The sequence below is a fragment of the Cnephaeus nilssonii genome (genome assembly GCF_951640355.1).
Source record: "Cnephaeus nilssonii genome assembly, chromosome: 19".
Taxonomy (NCBI): Eukaryota; Metazoa; Chordata; class Mammalia; order Chiroptera; family Vespertilionidae; genus Cnephaeus; species Cnephaeus nilssonii.
Window position 1 is genome coordinate 529,594 of NC_137090.1, and position 19,598 is coordinate 549,191.

General features: G+C 60.7%; 1 protein-coding gene across 4 annotated transcripts in view; it reads left to right on the forward strand.

The window, feature by feature from the left end:
• CCDC57 (coiled-coil domain containing 57) overlaps positions 1 to 19,598 on the forward strand; it is a 43,478-nt gene that overhangs the window by 9,950 nt on the left and 13,930 nt on the right. For all 4 annotated transcript variants that reach the window (XR_013815041.1, XM_079797550.1, XM_079797549.1 and 1 more), the window contains 9 exons: positions 868 to 1,068; positions 2,636 to 2,794; positions 3,931 to 4,093; positions 4,489 to 4,623; positions 5,623 to 5,827; positions 6,299 to 6,451; positions 6,897 to 7,006; positions 7,601 to 7,765; positions 11,522 to 11,708. Coding sequence is in view for 3 of the 4 variants with exons in the window: in XM_079797550.1 (XP_079653676.1) it covers positions 868 to 1,068; positions 2,636 to 2,794; positions 3,931 to 4,093; positions 4,489 to 4,623; positions 5,623 to 5,827; positions 6,299 to 6,451; positions 6,897 to 7,006; positions 7,601 to 7,765; positions 11,522 to 11,708 (1,478 nt within the window). In the remaining variant the exon portion in view is untranslated. The remainder of the gene's footprint in view (positions 1 to 867; positions 1,069 to 2,635; positions 2,795 to 3,930; positions 4,094 to 4,488; positions 4,624 to 5,622; positions 5,828 to 6,298; positions 6,452 to 6,896; positions 7,007 to 7,600; positions 7,766 to 11,521; positions 11,709 to 19,598) is intronic.

Sequence of the window (19,598 nt, forward strand, 5' to 3'; positions counted from 1 at the left end):
ATGTATTTAAAGTGCGGAGCCCACACTTTGGCTGTGGAAGCTTCACTGCCCTTTCTCTCCTGGGCTCCTGTCCCTGCTCCTCCCCAGGCAGTGTTATCCGGTAGAATGGCGCCTCCTGCGGGCAGCGGGCATGTGCACGAAACCAAAACAGACTTCGCTGCGGTCACAGGCTCAGTTCCTAAATGAAGGTGTTATGTTCACAAAACAATGGGAAGACCATAAAGTTCAGGAATTGCTAAGTGTGTCCTCTCCTCGGGGGCCTCTTCTACCAAATGACACGCCCATGGGCTCCCAGGGGCTGCGGGGGGCTGCCTGCGCATCCCACACCCTCCAGGTGGGAGCTGCTGGCTCTGGCAGCATCTCACGTGCTGACCTCCTTCCAAGTTACGTGCCAAGTATGTTAGACCGTGTGCCAGAGAACAGGCAGTGCCGGGTACGGGTCTGCACGCAGTGGGCAGCGTCATCACTCACAGTTTTCGGAAGTTAGAGACGAGGCTTCACAAAGACTGTGACGCAGGCCCGGTGCTCTCCTGCTCAGAGGGGCCCGTGGAACCCGTGGGTCTGGGAGGCTGAGACGAAACGGAGCCTGCGCTTCTGCACCCCGAGGGGCCCACCCCAGTGCTCCGCTTCCCGGGAAGACACTCGCACACACAGTGCTGTGAGCCAGGCCGGCTGTGCGGGCTCCTCCCCCATAGCTGTCTGTATGCCTGGAGCGGTGTCCTCAGAACACGGGGGGGGGGGGGGGGGGGGGGGGGCGGGGAGTACAGCGCCGAGTGCGACAGGAAAGCACTGGCCCCTGTGAGCCCCGCTATCAGAGCAGGGACACCACGGGCTTCCTCTCAGGACATACTGCTCTCCGTCTAACAGGCACGAGGAGCTCGACCGTGTGGCAAGGGAAAGGGACGCGGTGCTGGCGTCGGTGAAGGGCGCTCACGCGGAGCAGCTGCGGGCGCTGGAGGCCCGGGTGCTGGAGCTGCAGGCGCAGTGCGAGGCCCTGGAGCTGCAGGTGCGCAGGGCCGAGTGGAGGCAGGCGGACGCCCTGAAGGAGAAGGACGCCGCCATGGACAAGTGAGTGCGGGCTGTGGCCCAGGGAACGGGCGTGGGGTCACGCTGTAACAGTTCCGGTTGTGAGATTGTGCAGTTGGTACGCGTGTGAAGGTGCGCATCTGTTTGTGTGGTAAATGGAGAGCATCTGGCATTGAGCCCCGCACGCCGCTGTACAGCAGTCACCACGCTCCACCCTCAGAACCTGTTCCCCCAAACAGCCTGTCACCACGCACTCGGCCCACACCTGCTCCCTCTGTCGGAGCCTGGCTCTCGAGAGCCTGCTGCCTGTGGGTCATGCTGTGTCCTGGGTTGGCTCAGGTTTCCCTGTGGAGGGCGCCCTTTGTTTACCCAGCATCTGTGATGGACGTGGGTGTCCCCCCTCTGGCTGCTGGCGAGCTCTGCTGTGAGCACGGCGGTGGGTCTGTTTGGGTCTCTTCTCCCAGCTCTGTCGAGTCTGGGCCCAGAAGAGGGTGGGCTGAGTTTGGGTGGGAAGTCGATTTACTCGTGAGGAACCACCAGCCTGTTTTCCACGGCAGATGCACCCGTGGGTCCCGTTTCTCCCTGAGCTGGTTTCTTCTAAGCCCGGCTTTCTTCCTGGCTTCCCAGCCACCTCTGTCGCACAGCGCCGGGCGCCCAGGGAGAACCATGCACACGGGAGACCTTTGTAATTGGCACTGGAGTTGAGCTCTGGTCTCCTGGCTGTGCTCACGGAGATAATTAAATAACGCACTTCCAGTGTTCACCGTGCTCAGCGCCCGCGCTTCCCTGTGTTGGGGGAGAATGCCTGTCTCTCTTCTCCTGGGGAGTCTTTGCCAAACGCTGTTTCTGCTTAAAGGGACCACTGCGTTGACGCCTTTAGGCCAGGAGGCACAGCCTGCTCAGTGGCTTCCTGAGGCGCCCGTGTGGGTTGCTCTTGATCCGCTCAGTGGGACGGTGGGTGGGCGAGTCGTGCTCACGGAGTGTGTGCCCGGCCGGTGCCGTGGGGCCTCCCAGGTCTGCGGCGCTTCCCCCCTTCCCGCCTCTGAAGGCTTTCTTGTGGAATTTACCCAGTTTTCGGTGATTTTACTGGGGAACTTAAGGTCAGTGTAGACCCTCATTTTACTATTCAGTTTGAAAATGCGTGCTGAATGTCCACGTGGAGTGCTGTGTGAGGCAGGCGCGGGCGCAAGGACGGCCCGAGAGCCAGGCACAGGCCCAGCTCCTCGCAGGGGCTCAGCTGGTCCCTGGGGTGCGGGGGGGTGGGGTGTCCGTCTGCTCCTCTCAGCGAGGAGGTCTCCCTGGCGTGGATGCAAGTGTGGAGGCGGCATGATCTGCAGCATCTCCCTGAGGCCTGCGCGTGTGTGCGAGTGCGTATGCAAGTTCACGCGTGAGTGCGAGTGCGTGTGCGAGTGTGTGCATGTGCGAGTGTGTGCACGTGCGAGTGCGTGCAAGTGCGAGTGTGTGTGCATGTGCATGTGCGAGTGTGTGCAAGTGCAAGTGAGTGTGTGTGTGAGTGCGTGTGCGTGTGCGTGTGCGAGTGTGAGTGTCTGTGCTGGGTGTGAGACCTCGCACAAGAACCTCACCCACTCCCAGCTGCCTTCCTGCCCAGGCTCCGGGAAGAGGCGTCTGCGCTGAGAGCCGGCTGGGATGCGCAGCTCGCTCAGCTGTCGAAGGAGACAACCTCCAAGGACCTGCAGGTCCAGTCGCTGCAGGAGGACACGGCGCAGCTCCGGGCTCAGCTGGCCCGGTGCCAGCAGGACGTGGGCAGGTGATGTCCCCTCGGACCGCGTCATGGCGCCCCCTCGTCATGGCGCCGCCTCGTCATGGCGCCCCCTCGTCATGGCGCCCCCTCGTCATGGCGCCCCCTCGTCATGGCGCTGAGTCCCTGTTCACATCCTGTTGGGGAAGAAAAACAAGAAACAGGAAACAGATGGAGAGATTTTCTCCATCTTTCTGTCTTCAGTCTCCCCGATACCTGCGCTCCCCCGGGGTACGGCCTGTCCCTTCGGCTTGAACCCGACGCTCTTCTGGTGGCTCCACTGGTGGAGTCTGGACTGTCACTGCGCCGTCCCCTTTGCAAAGTAATGCAAGGTTTAATGCTGGGAGTGTGCTTCGCTGTACCCACAGGTTCTCATAGGATTCTGTAAATTTATTTCCTGACTTCCCTTTGCTGTTTCTTTGGTCCGTGGGTCACTTTTCTTTAGTTAAGTTGGTTGTGGTGACATTGGCCCACATGAACTTACAGGTTCCCGTGTGGGTTCTGTGGTATAAGACTGTATGTAGCACTGTGTGCTCACCACCCAAACCAGATCTCTGTCAACCTGTATTAGACCCTCCCCCAGGTCCATGGGTTACTTAGAAATGTGTTGCTTAATTCCCTTTTATTTTGGGATTTCCAGGTACCATTTTGTTACTACTGATTTCTTTTTCTTTTTTAAAAATATATTTTATTGATTTTTTACTGAGAGGAAGGGAGAGGGATAGAGAGTCAGAAACATCAACGAGAGAGAAACATCGATCAGCTGCCTCCTGCACACTCCCTACTGGGGATGTGCCTGCAACCAAGGTACATGCCCTTGACCGGAATCGAACCTGGGACCCTTCAGTCCGCAGGCCGACGCTCTATCCACTGAGCCAAACCGGTTAGGGCGTTACTACCAATTTCTGACTTAATTCTGTTCTGGACAGAACATATTCCGTGCGTATTTGTTTGTGGCTTTAGGGTGTGACTGTCTGATGGGGACCCACCTGGGCTGTGTGAACACTGCCCAGGCCCAGGGGATCCACGGAGGTCTCGCCTCTGTCCTCGCAGGTTTCTGTCGGCTGCTGACAGGTGTGAAATCTGTTTATTTATGGCCTCGGGGGGCCGGGACGATGCTCACTTCCGCGGTTCTGACTCCGTAGGTACCAGCGGGAGCTGTCTCTGGCGGTGGAGAGGGAGCAGAGCCTGGAGCGGGACAAGGTGCAGCTGGGCCTGGACTGGCAGCGGCGCTGCGAGGGCCTCGAGCGGGACCACTACCACCAGTCCGAGGGGCTGGTGCAGGGGCTGGCCTCGGCCAGGGCACAGGTGCGCTCCGGCTCCCGCCGGCCGTGCGGCGTCTCCGAGGCGCTTTGGGCCCTCACCAGCTGCCCTTTCGTTTGGAAACACGTCCTCACGGAGCAGTGTGACCTGACAGCGGAAGCTGTGATCAGAGTGTCCCTGCCCTGCCCACCAGCCTTGCCCCATGTGTCATTCGCTGTTTCTCCCACGTCCATAGCAGCAGGTCGGGCCGCCGGGTGGTGGGCCGGGAGGGACGGCGACGTCCGGGTCCCGCCGCTGCCCAGTGCTGAGGGACGCCCGGTCACCACGTGTCTCCGTGGCGCTTCTCCTTGGGCCGCTCTGGCTGCCTCTTAGGCGCTGGCATGGACGGAGCTGGCACCGCTCTCCTGATCCCCCGAGGTGACGAGTCCACCTTTCCCCAGGTTGCTGCCAAGCTCCAGGAGGCGGAGCAGAGGCTGCGAGACCAGGAGGTGGTGCTGAGGGCCCTGACCCTGGAGAGAGACCAGGCCCTGCAGGCCCTGAGGGACCACGGGCTTGGCCCTGAGCAGGAGGTGCCGGTGAGCGCCCCCGTCCGCCCCTGCCCCCAAGTGTCTAACCTGCTGCTGCCGGGCACTGACCTGGGCCTCCTTTGTCTGCCTGTGCTGAGGCGGAGCGTTCGTTCTTGACGCGCTCCGTCTTTTCTCCGATCTGCTGAGTCCTGTCCTACCCGGTCAGTTTTGTTTCGGATGACGTATTTTTCATCTCTGCAGAGGCCCTGTGGTTCTTTGTTTCCCTTTAATATATTTTTATTGATTTCAGAGAGGAAGGGAGAGGGAGAGGGAGAGAAACATCAGTGATGAGAGACTCGCTGACCGGCTGCCTCCTGCACGCCCCCCGCTGGGGAGGGAGCGCAGCCTGGCCTGTGCCCTGACCGGATCGACCCTGAGCCGCGCTGGCCGGGCCTTAAGTGGCTCTTCCCTGCTCTTGTTTCTCCTCGGGCCCCTGAGCAGGTGTGTAGTGATGGTGCTTTAAGCCCTGGACTGTCCCTCGCACGACCTTTCTGGTTCGTCCCTGTCCATGCTGAGCCGCATCCCCTGGGCCCTGTTCTGTCGGCTCAGGCATCCACTGGGGGACATTTGAGGGCGCCCACGTTCTGGCTGTTACGGATGCTGCCCTTGAACACGGCACGTTTCCGTGTGGGCTCACCCTCCGTTCTCCTGGGCCCGCCCTGGGAGCGCACTGTGGGGCAGAGAACAGCTGGTGTAGCTGTTTGAGGACCCGCAGGCGTCACCTGTCCCAGTGCACAGGGTTCCTTTCTCCACGTTCCCACTGCGGCGTCTTTACCGTCACAGGCACCTGGCCGGGGACTCGTGGCTTTTTGACTGAAAAGGACGAGCCCCCCCAAAACAGTCTTGCTTGTGAAACTGAGAGGGAAGAGAGCTTCACACGCCTTTAGCTTAGGAAGGAAGGTCGCTGCAGGGTTCAATGGAGGACAGATGAGGGCGCAGGGAGCGGGGTGGGGGCGGGCCCAGGCCTTGGGCCGGCACCCATAACATCTCCTCTTCCTGGGCGTGCAGGGGCTCCCTCGGCACCAGGAGGAAGAGGCGAGTGCACGTTTCCCGTCTGGTGAGATCCAGCGGCTGCAGGAGCAGAACGCGAGCCTGCGCCATGTGGTTGCGCAGATGAGGGCCGAGATGGAGGCTCTGAGCGAGCAGGTGCTCCCTGCTGCCCAGCCAGCAGGAGACACGGCAGCTTCAGGCACCCCCACAGACGCTGCGCCCGGTGAGCGAGGGAGACCAGGCGTGTCCCCTGGGCTCTGAGAGGTGCATGTCCCTTGGTAGACGGCCTCCCGGGGAGGGTCTTACGTCAGTTATACACGTAGGATAGAAACTTCTTGGTGAAGAGGAAGAGAAAAGTGAGGGGTGCGCAATACCTCTGGAGCAGGGACAGTGCCCAGCTGGGGCGGCCAGTTCAGCACCCTGCCCAGTTCAGGGGGCGCCCTGGGGCTGTGGGTGCTGCCTGGATGGTGTTGGCTCCCGGCTGCTGAGCCCTCCCTGAGAGCCTGGCCAGCTGTTCCCTGTTCACTGCGCTCTGGGGACGAGAGGAGGGAGGCACATGGGTGCCGACACTGAGGGGCGGACAGGGCAGGGCAGGGGGCAGCCGCTCCAGCTGGGGGAGCCCCGCCCTGGGGTGCCGGGCAGCGTAGGGAGTGTCCGTCCCCGAGCGCGTGTTTACAGGCGGGTGTTCTGTCAGGTTACGTTCTGGCTCTTGAAGCAGAAGTACGAAACCTGAAGGGCAAGTTTAAAGCTCTGGAAGAGCAGCTGGGAGACGCACGGGAGCCTTCGAAGACACCCTCGTCTCCCGCTGACGTCCGGCCCAGCGTCGGCACCGCAGCAGACGCCGCGGGTGAGAGTCCAGTCCCAGCAGCGCCGTCTTTCTTCTAAACAGACGGGGAACCCTAAGTCACCCCAGTACAGCCGCCAAGCTCAGGCCCCTATTCCCACCCCCGGGTCAGCCGCTGTCCCCACACCCCCATTCCCAGCCGCTGTCCCCACACCCCCTTTCCCAGCCGCTGTCCCCACACCCCCATTCCCAGCCGCTGTCCCCACACCCCCTTTCCCAGCCGCTGTCCCCACACCCCCATTCCCAGCCGCTGTCCCCTTGCCCGCGGAGCCCGTGCCCCTCCACAGCCCTCACAGCAGGTTGCCCTCACTCTTCCCTGTCTCTCCCCGCGGGCCCTCCAGTCACTCCTCATCCTGTTGAGGGGACAGGAGAGGCAGTGGGCGTCCTCTGTGGAGACAGAGCTGCGCCCCGCCCTGGACGACTTTTCTGACGGAGCCTCTCTCTGCAGGAGGAGCCGTGGCGGCTGATGGTGCATCCCTGGGGCTGGGGCTGGCGCTCAGGCGGCTGGGAGACCGGTCACGTCTGCTGAGCTTCCTGGTGGCCCAGCTCCGAGAAAAGGTACCGCCTGACCTGCTGATGGGGTGCTCCTGGGTGGGCAGCGTGGGGGCCCCGGAATCGGATTGAAAATACATTTCACTTCCTGTTCGTGGGACCACAGCTCTGTGAGCACATGTGGGCGAGGGGGGGTCACATCTGCGATGCCTCCCAGGCCCACCCACGTGGAGTCTCAGGCGCGCACGCACACACGCACATGCACGCGCACACACGTGCACGCTACACCCGGTGCACGGTCCCAGTCGGGCTCTCACTTTGTCCTGGAACCACAGATGACTTGCTCAGCCTGGGACGTGTCCACCTCGGCGTGGTTTTTGTTTATTTTTTTAATTAACGGTGTCTGTGTATCCAGGGCTCCCCTTGGTGAGCGTATATGTGACCCATTCGAGGAGCATAGGAATCCATGACAGGGTCACTGCACTTGACCCTCCTGAGCTAGAATGGGCCTCGCTTGGTGCGGGTTCTTTACCCTCTACCAGCTGCTCCCGGCCCCGCCCCTCCGCCTGCCCCGCCCCTCGTGTCCGCTCCCAGCCCCGCCCCCTCGCTCCCTGGGCCTGCGGCTCCCAGCGGCCTCCCTGACTGCCTCCCAACGCCCAGGTGCTGCGGGAGCCCCTGCAGGGGGACGCGGTCTGGCAGGAGCTTCCTCACGAGGTGGACCAGGTGCACCTGGAGGTGCGGGAGCTGCAGAAGCAGGTGTCTGAGCTGGAGAAGCATCTCGCCGCAGCGCCCACTGCTCCAGACTGCACCGCCCTCGGGAGACAGGTGAGCGCCCACCCACAATCTGCACCTGTGGCTGCCTGTCCTGCTCTGTGGGTCCCAGCCAGGGTTCCGAGCCACAGAGCGCTCCGCAGGGGTGCTGACCCCCAGGGTGTCACCAGGCCAGCCCTTCCCTAAGGTCCTAACCCTGCTGTGACCTGTAATCAGCAGAGTGAGCCATGCCTGGGAGCGGGCGCTAGGCGCTCGGGCAGGAAGACTGTAGGCATGGAAGGCATGCCCGTTGTCTTTTCCCAGCATCTTCCAGAATGGAAGTCCCTCCAAACTGCATGGTGCCAGGAACTGCAGGGGGCGGGGTGGCGGGGACAGTGTGGGGACTGAGAGGACTGGGGGTGGGGAGGCGGAGAGGAGACCTATCCCTGGAGTTCTCCCCCTAGCCCAGTGGTCGGCAAACTCATTAGTCAACAGAGCCAAACATCAACAGGACAACGATTGAAATGTCTTCTGAGAGCCAAATTTTTTAAACTTAAACTTCTTCTAATGCCACTTCTTCAAAATAGACTCACCCAGGCCGTGGTATTTTGTGGAAGAGCCACACTCAAGGGGCCAAAGAGCCGCATGTGGCTCGCAAGCCGCAGTTTGCTGACCACGGCCCTAGAGCAACCCCATGAGGGGTGCCTGCGGGAGACGGTGGAGCGGGGTGAGCCCTGACCTCTGTACCCTCAGGTGCGATGCACCCTGCTGCCCTAAGGCTAGTCCCCTGCCGCCCACGCCCACAGCTTGCCCTAGAGTTCCCCCGTCACCGATTCCACTCCTCGGAGCGAAGGGGAGACACGGTGCAGACAAGCAGAACTTACAGGCAAGGGTGTGGGCCTCGTCCGCACGCGGCCCACATCTCCTCCTTTCAGTCTGAGCATCTTGTGACCTTGGGGAGGTCACTTCCTGGATGAGAAATTAGAGGCACAAAAAACCTAAGTGGCCAGTCCCTCTGCCCAGACCAGGCCACCCAGGCTCCCACCACAGCTGCCCAGCTGTGTGTCTGCGGCTGGGAGGCAGCGCAGATGGAGAGGAGAAGGCCGAGGGCGAGGATGCCCGGGGCGGCTGGGGGAGAGGAGAGCAGGGCACATGGAGCCCGACCCCAGGAGCCCTGCAGACCTGCGCCCGCTCTGCTGCGAGGAGCCAGGGTGAGTGGCACATTCCAGCGCGGGACGTGACGGCGCAGGAACCCTGCAGGGCCCGCTGACCAACCCGCAGGCGGTGCTGGGGCGCCGTCAGTCCCTCAGGGGCACAGAGATGGAGAAGAGGAGCAGGCCCTTCAGCACGGGCACAGAGATGCCCTGAGAGACGGGCAGAGGTGGAGGAAGAGGAGCAGCGGGCCCTGCGCAGGGCGTCCGCTGGCTGCCCGCGCACAGGGCACATGCGGGAAGGTGGCTGCTGGCCGGGAGTGTCTGACCTCACACCCCTCGTGACAAAGGGAAGCGCCCTTCGGAGCAGCCTCACCTGCGGACACCACTCACCGAGGGCCCCGTCGCCATTGCTGGGACAGACCATGTCGGGGGCTCCGGACTGGCCGCACCAAGGACACCGTGCCCGGGACCGGCCGAGAGCACAGACAGGCGGCCGCACCGTCCAGAGGGGCCGGGTGCAGGGCAGGAGGAACGGAGCGTGTGGACAGTGCATTCGCTCCGAGGCCGCTCCACGTGGAACTGGTTTTGATGACTGGTGAAGAGAACGTCCTCGTTTTCAGGAAGTAAAACGGCAGCTGGGCATAAAGGGCCGAGTGTCCCCAGCTCCCCCTGCATCAGGGGCAGGAGACGAAGCACACGTGGCCACCGCCTCACGCTGCTGCCTGCAGCTTCTCTAAGCCAGGCCCTCCGGCCCCAGCCGACCTGACTCCCAGAGAGCCCAGGTCACCTCTCCCAAGTCTCTGGTGGCCCCGCCCACAGCAGGAGCGGCTGGTGGGCTGATTGTGAGGGTCAGAGAGACGATGGCCTGGCTGACAGACAGCATCTCCCACCCTCACCCTCTGCCTGCTGTTGGCTCCACCCTGTCCTGAAAACCCGGAAACCAGGCAGCACCCGGAGGGACGCACGGGTCCACTGGGGGGCAGTGTCTGCTGTCCAACCAGCGCTGACTCTGCTGCAGGCTGGGACCTGCAGGAGGTGGAATCTGCAGTGGGTCCAGGTCCTCTCATCGGGTGGGCCTCACTCAGCCCCAATTTCGGCCTCCAACGTTCTCCTCCGGGGAGCTGTCACTGCTCCCCTCAGGACTGGAGCATCGTGGGAACAGCTCAGCTGCTGCCCAGCTGCCTTCGGGGCCTGAGGCTGGCAGCGTGGGGCCACGTGTTCACAAGTTCCTGAGGGGTCTGGCCATTGTTAGCGTGGGATCACTATTGTGGGGAGAAACCTTAGAGTCATCTACATAAAGTATCTTACCAGAAGCCGACCCAAGCTGTGGGGTCCCTGCTGCCCAACCGCCTCTCTGCGCAGCCCCAGGGACTAGAGCGCTGGCCGTCCAGACCGCAGGCCGGGCAGCCACCTCGCTCGCGCTGAGGGCGCCTGGGGGGTGTCTTCTCTTACGGCTCTAATGCTCTGAGGTCTAGGAATCGGTTACAGGGCTGCTCTCTCCTCACTTAAAGTAACACAAGAGTCACGCTGCTGGCCACGCTCCCACCGCCGACCGGCCGCCCAGTCCCTGCTGGGAGGCTGTGACACTCCATCGGGCTGGGTCAGCCCTTTGGGGGCCCCTGTGCGTGAAGCTGCGCTCCAGCTTCCAGGACCCCATGCGTGTCCTGGTCCCTGAGAGACCAGAGCAGGCACACTGGGGAGACGGGCCAGGGTCCGGGGCTTGGGGCCATGGGCCTCTGCCTCTGTAGTCTGGGGCACAGGCCAGGCACCGTGGGCAGTCACTGCGGCTCCCGGGCACCGAGGGCACGGTGCCTGCCAGGCCTGGAAGGCACATCAGGAAAAGGAGCCAGGACAGGGCGTGCTGGCCTCTGCCCGGGACGCGGAGCAGTTCCTTGTGTCCACGCCAGATCGTGTGGCCGGGCAGGCACACTGCGGCTTTTCATAGGTGTCAGAAGCAGCCAGCCAAGTAGGCCACCTGTTTCCCTCGGGCCTTGGGCACCACCGGCCTCTCGGTCCCTCCCGCCCCCCAAAACAGAGGCAGCCCCCCCGCTCTTGCTTTGCAGGCCCCCCTGGGAGCACCTGTCTGTGCAGGAACCTGTGGTGGGTCAGGTGGGGAGACGGGCATCAGTGGGGTTAGGACTTGGGGCTCAGACCTGGAGTGTTGCCCCACCATGGCCTCTGCTTTCTCTCTGCACTGTTGTTGAGAGGAGCCTGAGGGCAGGTGGAGCCGTGTCTGAGCCTGGAGCCAGGGCAGCCGGGAGGGCTAGGCGGGGCAGGAGAGGGGTGGCCACTGGTCCAGCTGAGGGCAAAGCGCAGGGTGGGCGCCGGCGAAGGAGGTGGGCTGTGCAGCCACCACTGGGCCCTCCAGCCCTTCTGGGCCAGGTGGGCAGCAGGCACCCAGGCTGTGGCCATGGCGCCCACATGGGGCCCGTCACAGGCGCAGCCCTCAGGGTCCTGGGGCACCCTGGGAGGCGGGGGTGAGTGCCGGCTGTCTCCTCTTTGTCCTCACCAGGAGGGCATCTCTCTGACACACTGAACAGGTGCCCCAGGGCCTCTCTTTGGAATGCGTCTGTCCCCAGGGATGTCGGGTGGAGACAGGTGACGCAGCCATCACACCCCCCGCCCCCACTGGGGGGCTTACCTTGTGGGCTGTCTGCTATGTGGGTCTCATTCACAGGGCCCAGCAGCCGGGGTACCCGCAGGGACCGAGGGCCCAGGATCGCAGCCCCCACAGGCCCTGTCTGTGCAGCGGCTCCAGAGGAAACTGAAGGAGGCGGCCCGGGTGGTCCTCCGCCTGCGGCGGGAGAAGGAGCAGCTGCTGGAGCTGGGGAACAGGCTCCGTGCCCAGCTGGGCCAGCCCGCAGGTGAGCCAGGGTGGCATGGGCACAGACATGCTCTGGGCCTGGGAGGCCATGTGCGGGGCAGGGAGGGAGAGCAGAGCCCGTGTCCGTATCCCAAGGGAAGTCAGGAACCTGCTCACGGGCCGTGTGTGAGAAGACACCGCTGGCCCTTGGAGCTGCTGCGCTTTGTGTAGCCTGGTGAGCAGCAGAGGCACCCGTTCACCCTCCCATCCATCCATCATCCACCCACCCACCCATTCATCCATTTATCCATCCATCCATCCACCTACCCATCCCCTCATCCATCCATCCATCCCCTCATCCATCCATCCACCTACCCATCCCCTCATCCATCTGTCCATCCCCTCATCCATTCATCCACCTACCCATCCCCTCATCCATCTATCCATCCCCACATCCATCTATCCATCCCCTCATCCATCTATCCATCCCCTCATCCATCCATCCACCCACCCACCCATTCATCCATTTATCCATCCATCCATCCACCTACCCATCCCCTCATCCATCCATCCATCCCCTCATCCATCTATCCATCCCCTCATCCATCCATCCACCCACCCACCCATTCATCCATTTATCCATCCATCCAACCACCTACCCATCCCCTCATCCACCTATCCATCCCCTCATCCATCTATCCATCCCCTCATCCATCTATCCATCCCCTCATCCATCTATCCATCCCCTCATCCATCCATCCACCCACCCATCCCCTCATCCATCTATCCATCCCCACATCCATCTATCCATCTATCCATCCCCTCATCCATCCATCCACCTACCCATCCCCTCATCCATCCATCCATCCCCTCATCCATCTATCCATCCCCTCATCCATCCATCCACCTACCCATCCCCTCATCCATCCATCCATCCCCTCATCCATCTATCATTCCCCTCATCCATCCATCCACCTACCCATCCCCTCATCCATCTATCCATCCCCTCATCCATCTATCCATCCCCTCATCCATCCATCCATCCATCCCCTCATCCATCTACCCATCCCCTCATCCATCCATCCATCCATCCATCCCCTCATCCATCTATCCATCCCCTCATCCATCCATCCACCTACCCATCCCCTCATCCATCTATCCATCCCCTCATCCATCTATCCATCCCCTCATCCATCTATCCATCCCCTCATCCATCCACCCACCCATCCATCTATATGCCTGTCCACCCACCCATCCACCATCCATCATCCATCCACCCTCCATCATCCATCCACCATCCATTCACCCATCTACCCACCCACCCATCCACCTATCCACCTCTCCAGCCATCCATCCACTCATCCAGTCATCCATCCATTCACCCATCACCCACCTCCCTGTTGGGGAGGGAAATTTCCCCCTACCCTTTTAACTTCTGAATGGTTTAAGAATTAAATTGACAGCAAGACAGATTAACCAAGACAAAGAAACCAACAATTTGTGGGGAATGGGCAAGACAAAGAAACAGGCTGGGTGCCCCGTTAGTGAGGAACCTCAGGTTTGCTCACGCAGCCCTGGGGCGCGTCCCTCTCTCTGTCATCAGGAGGCTCAGTCCAGCTTCTGGGCACAGGGTGGGCCGAGTGTCCTTTCTGCACTGTTTCTCGACTCTTAATTCCAAGTGTGCAGAGCAGCAGGTGGGGTAAACCACAGATTCCTCACAGACAACTAATGTCAAGAGCTGGAACCTGGTATCTATAGGTGTGTTTTACAACTTATGCTGAGAGAAATTTTCTCTTTACAATCACCCCTGTTTTTGATGAAGATAACTTTAGTAACACTAATTTGTTCATAAAGGAAGGCTCATCTTTCTAAACTCGCCTGGTTGTTCACATCAGAGCGAGAGCAGCGACTGGCTCGCTTGGGCCTGCGTTGCTGGGACTCCTTGACGGGAGAGCCCAGCCAAGGCCTTAGCCTGCCGTCCCGCTAGATGAGGGCGAGTCCTCTTTCCCCAGGGCCCCAGAGAGCTGAGGCTCCTGCACCTGCTGGGAGCGCACCTTCTTCACTCACCCGGAAAGCTGGGAACTGCAGGCAGGTACCAGGGCTACGGCTCCATGGCGTCAGCCTTACCTCATGCTTCAAGCTGCCCGGTCACGGCTGCGCTCCGCGTGTTCTCAAGCACGCGTCCCTCTCAGCCCTGGGTCTGCTGTCTGGAAAGGGCACGCTCACCACATTTCCCAACTCTGGAGCCCTCAGTGGGGAGAGGGGACAAGTGCTTCATCTTTGTCCACAAAAGTGTGGGTTCACCAAGTTCTAAGTCCTAGGAAGCTTACGAGAAAAAGGTTTCCTTAATTATGGGAAAACAAAATACGTTTTTAAATCAGCGGTGTTTCAAACAAAAAAGTTATGAAAGTATCATCTCCGTGGGGTCAGGCAGTCCCACACAGTTCATCCTGTGGATCCCGCCCTCCTCAAGCAGCGCACAAGCTTCGGGGCTCCCTCTGAGGGAGTGCATTCCTGCCCCGGGGAGGCCGGTCTGGGCGCCTCAGCCGCCTGCACGCTGTCTGGACTGAGCGCTCGAGGCGGTGCGCTGACAAGGAAACGAGCTTAGTTCTGAGTGCAGCGTGCTAGGGGATAACTGGAATTACGGTGACACCGTGCCGGGACGGAGCCCACTTCCAGGGATTGCACAGAATTCTGGAACGCTGTGTGCACAGACTTGGCACCGAGAGCCTCCTACCTGGTGGCTCCTCCCGTCACTTCGTGCACCAAACAGGCTACACCCTCCCTCTTGTAGGGAGAGCGCACACGAGCGCCATTCTGGGTGGTTGGTTTGCTTTAGAGAGCAATTCTTTTGATAAATTTTCAAAGTTTGTTTCAGGTCAAAAAGACTATTTAGAATTTGATATTTGGGAAGTTTGAAAAAAATACCCAAAGGTTCCTGAAACACGTGGTCAAACAGGATCATCCTTCACATGAAACAGTAGGGCTCAGTTACCCGCTGAACATGGGGACGCCAAGACCTCCCAGGAACCCAGGGTGTCACGTGAGCAAACAGCCACCGACCCCATGGAGCATGGAGAAGCTGTTGGTACAGCACCCCGTCTTGCTTTCCAAGTAGGTTACTTAAAAGCAAAGACACTTTCACCGTCTGTTGTCTGAAGCAAACCGGAATCCAAGAAAACCTGGTCCTTCGGACAGAACCAGCTCCGACCACGTGCGCGGGCACTGGTGTCGCACGCTGTAAAGGAAACGCGTGTCCGTCCTGACGGGACCATGCAGGACGCCTTTCCACCGACCCCGTTTCCGCACCCGCCCGTGCTCCCGGCTGTCCCGGGCCTCACTCGGGCACATTAGCTCTTCTCCCTCCAGGGGTGTCTTCCCTCTCGGGCCTTTACACGGAAACAGGTGGCAGCGCCCCTCCTTTCTCCGTAGCTTTCACCACGCACACGGCGCCTCTCGGCCCTCAGCCCCTCCGTCCCGGGAAGGAGGTGCGTGAGCCATCCGCGCTGGCTGCTGTGGACTCAGACGAGCAGGTGCCTTTTGTGGTTTCTAGAAACGTGCTTTTTCATAAAAACGCTTCGGCGTGGCCTCGGGCGTCTACGGAGAGCCCCAGATACTGTGGGTTCTCGGTAACGAGGAGGCGGAAGAGGCAAGCCTGTGTCCAGGAGCGAGTGCTGTGATGTCCGTCCTCTTTGGAAAGGATCTAGACGCCAGCGAGCGCCTCTTCATTTCACAAGTGAGACTCTCGGGGTGTCGTTACCCCAGAGGCTCCGGGAACTGTGTAAGTAGGCATCAGACCATGATTGCCAAAGAGCTCGCCAGAACCCTCATCCTGTTTACATCCACCTTCACGTATTTGCTTTTCATCACCGTGCTTGGAGTGCCCACAGGAACTTGAGGCTGGAGACCAAGTGGCTCGTTCCCGGAGGGAGAGGCCCTCGCCCCGCTGCCCGTGGCTCTCGGGGTGGGGGGGAGGGGTGGCTTTCCCGAGAAAAAGCAGCGGGGGGGGGGGGGTGCGATGTTAGAGAAGCTTTGTTTCTGTGGCCTCGAACCCCTGAGTTTTCAAGGAGTCGGTGCCCGTGTGAAGCCCTTCTGTCCACCTCACGCCGATGAGCTGAGGGAGACTGGGTTTTCCCGTGAGAAACGGGCCTTTCCTGTCTGAACAGTTTGGGCAGAAAAGGGAAAAGCAGTTTCAAGTTAAGCCGATAGAACGTTCAGATTTCATTGACTCAACCGTTAGTCCAGGCCGTTGAGCCTTGTTTCAGGGACAGTGTTGCTCCTGCCTGTGCGCCCTCCACAGCCACGTGGCCCTGCGGACCCCACGCGATAGGCTGATGGCGGCCGCGGGGACACTGAGCCGCCAACGCTGGGTGAGTGCAGACGGGGAACGAACCTCTAGGCCCGGCTCTGCGTCCAGCTCCACTTTTAAATGCGATAGAGGGGGCTGGGACTTTGGAAACTCAGGGGTTTAATTCCACAGAAATGAAGCTGCTTTCTTTTCGGTTAATCCTCACCCGAAGACATTTTCCCATTGATGTTTTCAGAGAGAGTGGAAGGGTGGGGGAGAGACAGAGAAACATCCATGTGAGAGAGACACGTCGATTGGTTGCCTGCTACACGAGCCCTGACCAGGGCCGGGGATTGAGCCTGCAACTGAGGTACATGTCTTTGACCAGAATCAAACCCAGGACCGACGCTCTATCCACTGATCCAAACCAGCCAGGGCTGGAAATAAAGTTTTCTGCCATACCTCATCCTCCCGTGTGAGTCTCGGAAAATTCTTTTTCTTGGGATATGGCAAGAAATCCACCCCCACGAGCACCTGGGGGCGAGGCACCTCCCCCAACAGCCCGAGGCTGTTCATTACCGAGATACCGTGGAGTCACTCAAGTAATGGCCCAGGTAGGATAAAAGTTGTGCCTCTACATTATATCGAATTCTGATGACTCGGAAGTCACGTTTGTTTTAATTAAACCAATAAACTATTTACCAAAGATTATTTTACATCTTGCTAACTTGGAAAAAAGACACACATTTGGGTTAATTTCTATATTTTTCTGATAAATTAAGTAGAGCTCGGTTAAACATTACCTTTGGAACCTGATCCGCAGGTAGAGACGTACCTACGGCCCACACACTGGCGTGTGCACAGGGCCAGCTCCGGGCGACCCAGACCCAGAGGCCCGGCAGGTGGAGCATGCCGAGCTCGCTGCCGGCAGCCTCTTTTTACCAATGTGTGCAGATAAGGTTTTTAGGATTTCTCATTTGCCCAATTTCCAACTATTTCCTCCTTCCCCCGCCATGTTTTCCTTTGGGGAGAAGCGGCTCAGGCAGGACTCCGGATGGCTCCTGGTTTCAGGTCTGGCCTGACACAGGCTCGCGAGACAGACCGCTGCTCTCAGCTCCCAGAATGGCTGCAGCGGGTGCTCCAGGGGCTGCGCCCTCACCCCTCTCTCTCCACGTCTGTCCGAGGTACTGTCTGACCTTTAGCCGGGGCCTCAGGTGCTGTCCTCCTCGAGGGCACAGGCTAACCTCAGAGGTGTCCCGGGGCCTCCGAGGCCCGCGCACAGTCACGGCAGGAAGGTCCCTGTGGGGCGGGACTGGGCCTTCCTCTTTCCAGTTCCTCTCCGGGTTTGGTAGGACCGTCTGGAAGTGGAGGGAAAGGGACTAACAGATGTGTTCCTGTCCTGGATGTGAGTTCGTTGTGGCGGGGGCTCAGGGTGTGTCTCAGCACCGCTCAGTAGGGCCGGAGCTGGCCTGGCCGAGTCTAGGACAGGCCGGGGAGCTGGCTGCAGGGGCAGCACACCCACCCTCACCGACCGGCTTGGGTGTTTCTGTTTAACTTATTTCCTGGTCCTTAAAGTTTTTCCAAACAGGCCCTCCCTCTCGGGAGCTCGCCCGCCCTTCCCTCACCTCCCCTCCTGCCCCAGGCGCTTACCTTTCCTTCCTGGCTCCTGCGCGCCAAGGGCCCCTTCTGCTCTGTGACTTGTTCCTGAGCCCATGCAGCCCAGCGGGCTCACTCTTCTACCTCTAACTTTCTAGTAAACTTTCTCTTCTAATTGGACCAAAAAATATGATATAAAAATTTTCCAAACAGGTTGTAAATAGAGTGGACTTGTTTGGGGCCCTTTAACGTTGGGGGGATTGTTGGGGGATTTGTCCCGCCCAACCTGGGGTAGTGCTGATGACAGCCTTTGCTGTAACCCACCTCGCTTCATAACTATTGTGAACTCTCTGCCGACTGTCTTCCCGCCGGCTTCTTAGTTAACCCGGCTTCTCTGCGAGGCCGAGGAGGTCCCGTCGGGCTGAGTGGCAGCTGCGGTCAGGGTTGTCAGACACACCTGATGTTGTTATTCGTTTTAAGCCCGTTGATGGGGCAGGTGATTCATTGATAGAAGCTCCTGAGGGCTCTCCCTGGGTCAAAGCCGGGTCTCTAACCGAGGCCCTTAGAGGGCCTTTGAGGACAGAGAGACGGGAGGGGTGGTTCCGACAGGTGACTCCTGAGCTCAGGTGGGACAGGGAGCGGCCGTCCTGGGCCCTCTTGGAGCCGGTTTCCCGTTCGCCTTTCTAACAGCTCTGGTGGCCCGGCTCCCGGCTCTGCTGAGCAGCCCTTGCTTTGGGCGCTTGTAGAATCGCCATGTCGGATGGAAGGCCCTCATCTCGCCACTGGGTTCCAGGCTGTTGCTTCCGTGCGCCGGCCGGCGTTTGGTAGGCCCGGCTGCAAGCAGGAGTTTAGCCACACTCTGTCCGGCGTGTCGAGCTGCCATGGGGTGCACGGCCCACAGGTTTTTCTGGCTGAAGTTTGGGGCCAACCTGACCGTTACCAAGCCCAGTTCACAAACCAGGCCCACCACGGTGTAGGCTGGCGCTCTCTCAGAGCTTTTTTCTATTTAGAAGTTTTCCCAGTTTAGAGGATTCATCTCAGTAGTGACTCAGACCAATAGTCCTGTCATGGCTGAGCCCTGGACACAGGCGCCCGTCCCCAAAGGGAGTGCTCAGGGCAGCTCAGGCCCCGGAGCGCCCGCTCGGGTGGGTGGCCGGAGAAGTAGCCGCCCTCGCCACGGCGCTCGGGGCGGTGGGCGCACACGGTGTCCTGCCGCCCACAACAGGAGGCGCCTCTGCCACAGACCCGCTAATCCGTGGCCGCAGTGGGCTCGACTGGGACGGGATTGTTGGGCCCTCGTGACACCCCCTGAGAGCCGGCCCAGCCGGGCAGGGACACACGGAGCCCAGTCTGTCCCCCTGCCCCAGGGGCACCCATGAGTGCACTTCCCAGATGGTGGAGGCCAGAGGTGTTCCCTGTGGTCGCAGCCAGGCTCTCGAGAGGAAACGGACAGAGACGAAGGACCCGTGGCCGTCGCTGGGGAAGGAGAGCAGGAAACCGGAGCACGCCCTCGCCAAGGTCACCGCCGCTCCCGCCCTCTGACCTGAAGAGAGAGAAAGAAAAAGGACTCCCCCCTGAAGACAGAGGTCCGGGCCGATGCACGCAATTTCCTACTTTCTGCCAGCTGTCGCCAGAGGCCGCCAGGGCGCAGGGCAGCGGCCCAGCCGGGCCCAGAAGACCCCTGCTGGGAGTCCCCACCTCGGTCCTAATGGCTGCTGGGAGAATGAAGTAACACAGACAGGCGGGGGGGGGGGGAAGAGCAGCTCAGTGTGCACATACGGAGCCTCAGACACGGAGCCTCAGACATGGCCCAGCCAGCACCTTTCCTGCGTTTCAGACCCAGAGGTCAGACGGCGTGAGGCTGGACAAGACACGGGCGGGGGCCATCGGCGAGGAGCCTCGGCTCTGCCCCCCGCCCTGGCCGGTCCCTGTCTGCGATGAGGAGGCCACCCTGCCGCCGGGCACAGGACGCCAAGGGTCCTTCCAAGGCTGCAGCCTGGGCAGAGGGCTCTACAGCGTCCACGCGATGGGACCACGCCCTGCCGCCGTCACAGCGTGGTCAGGCCC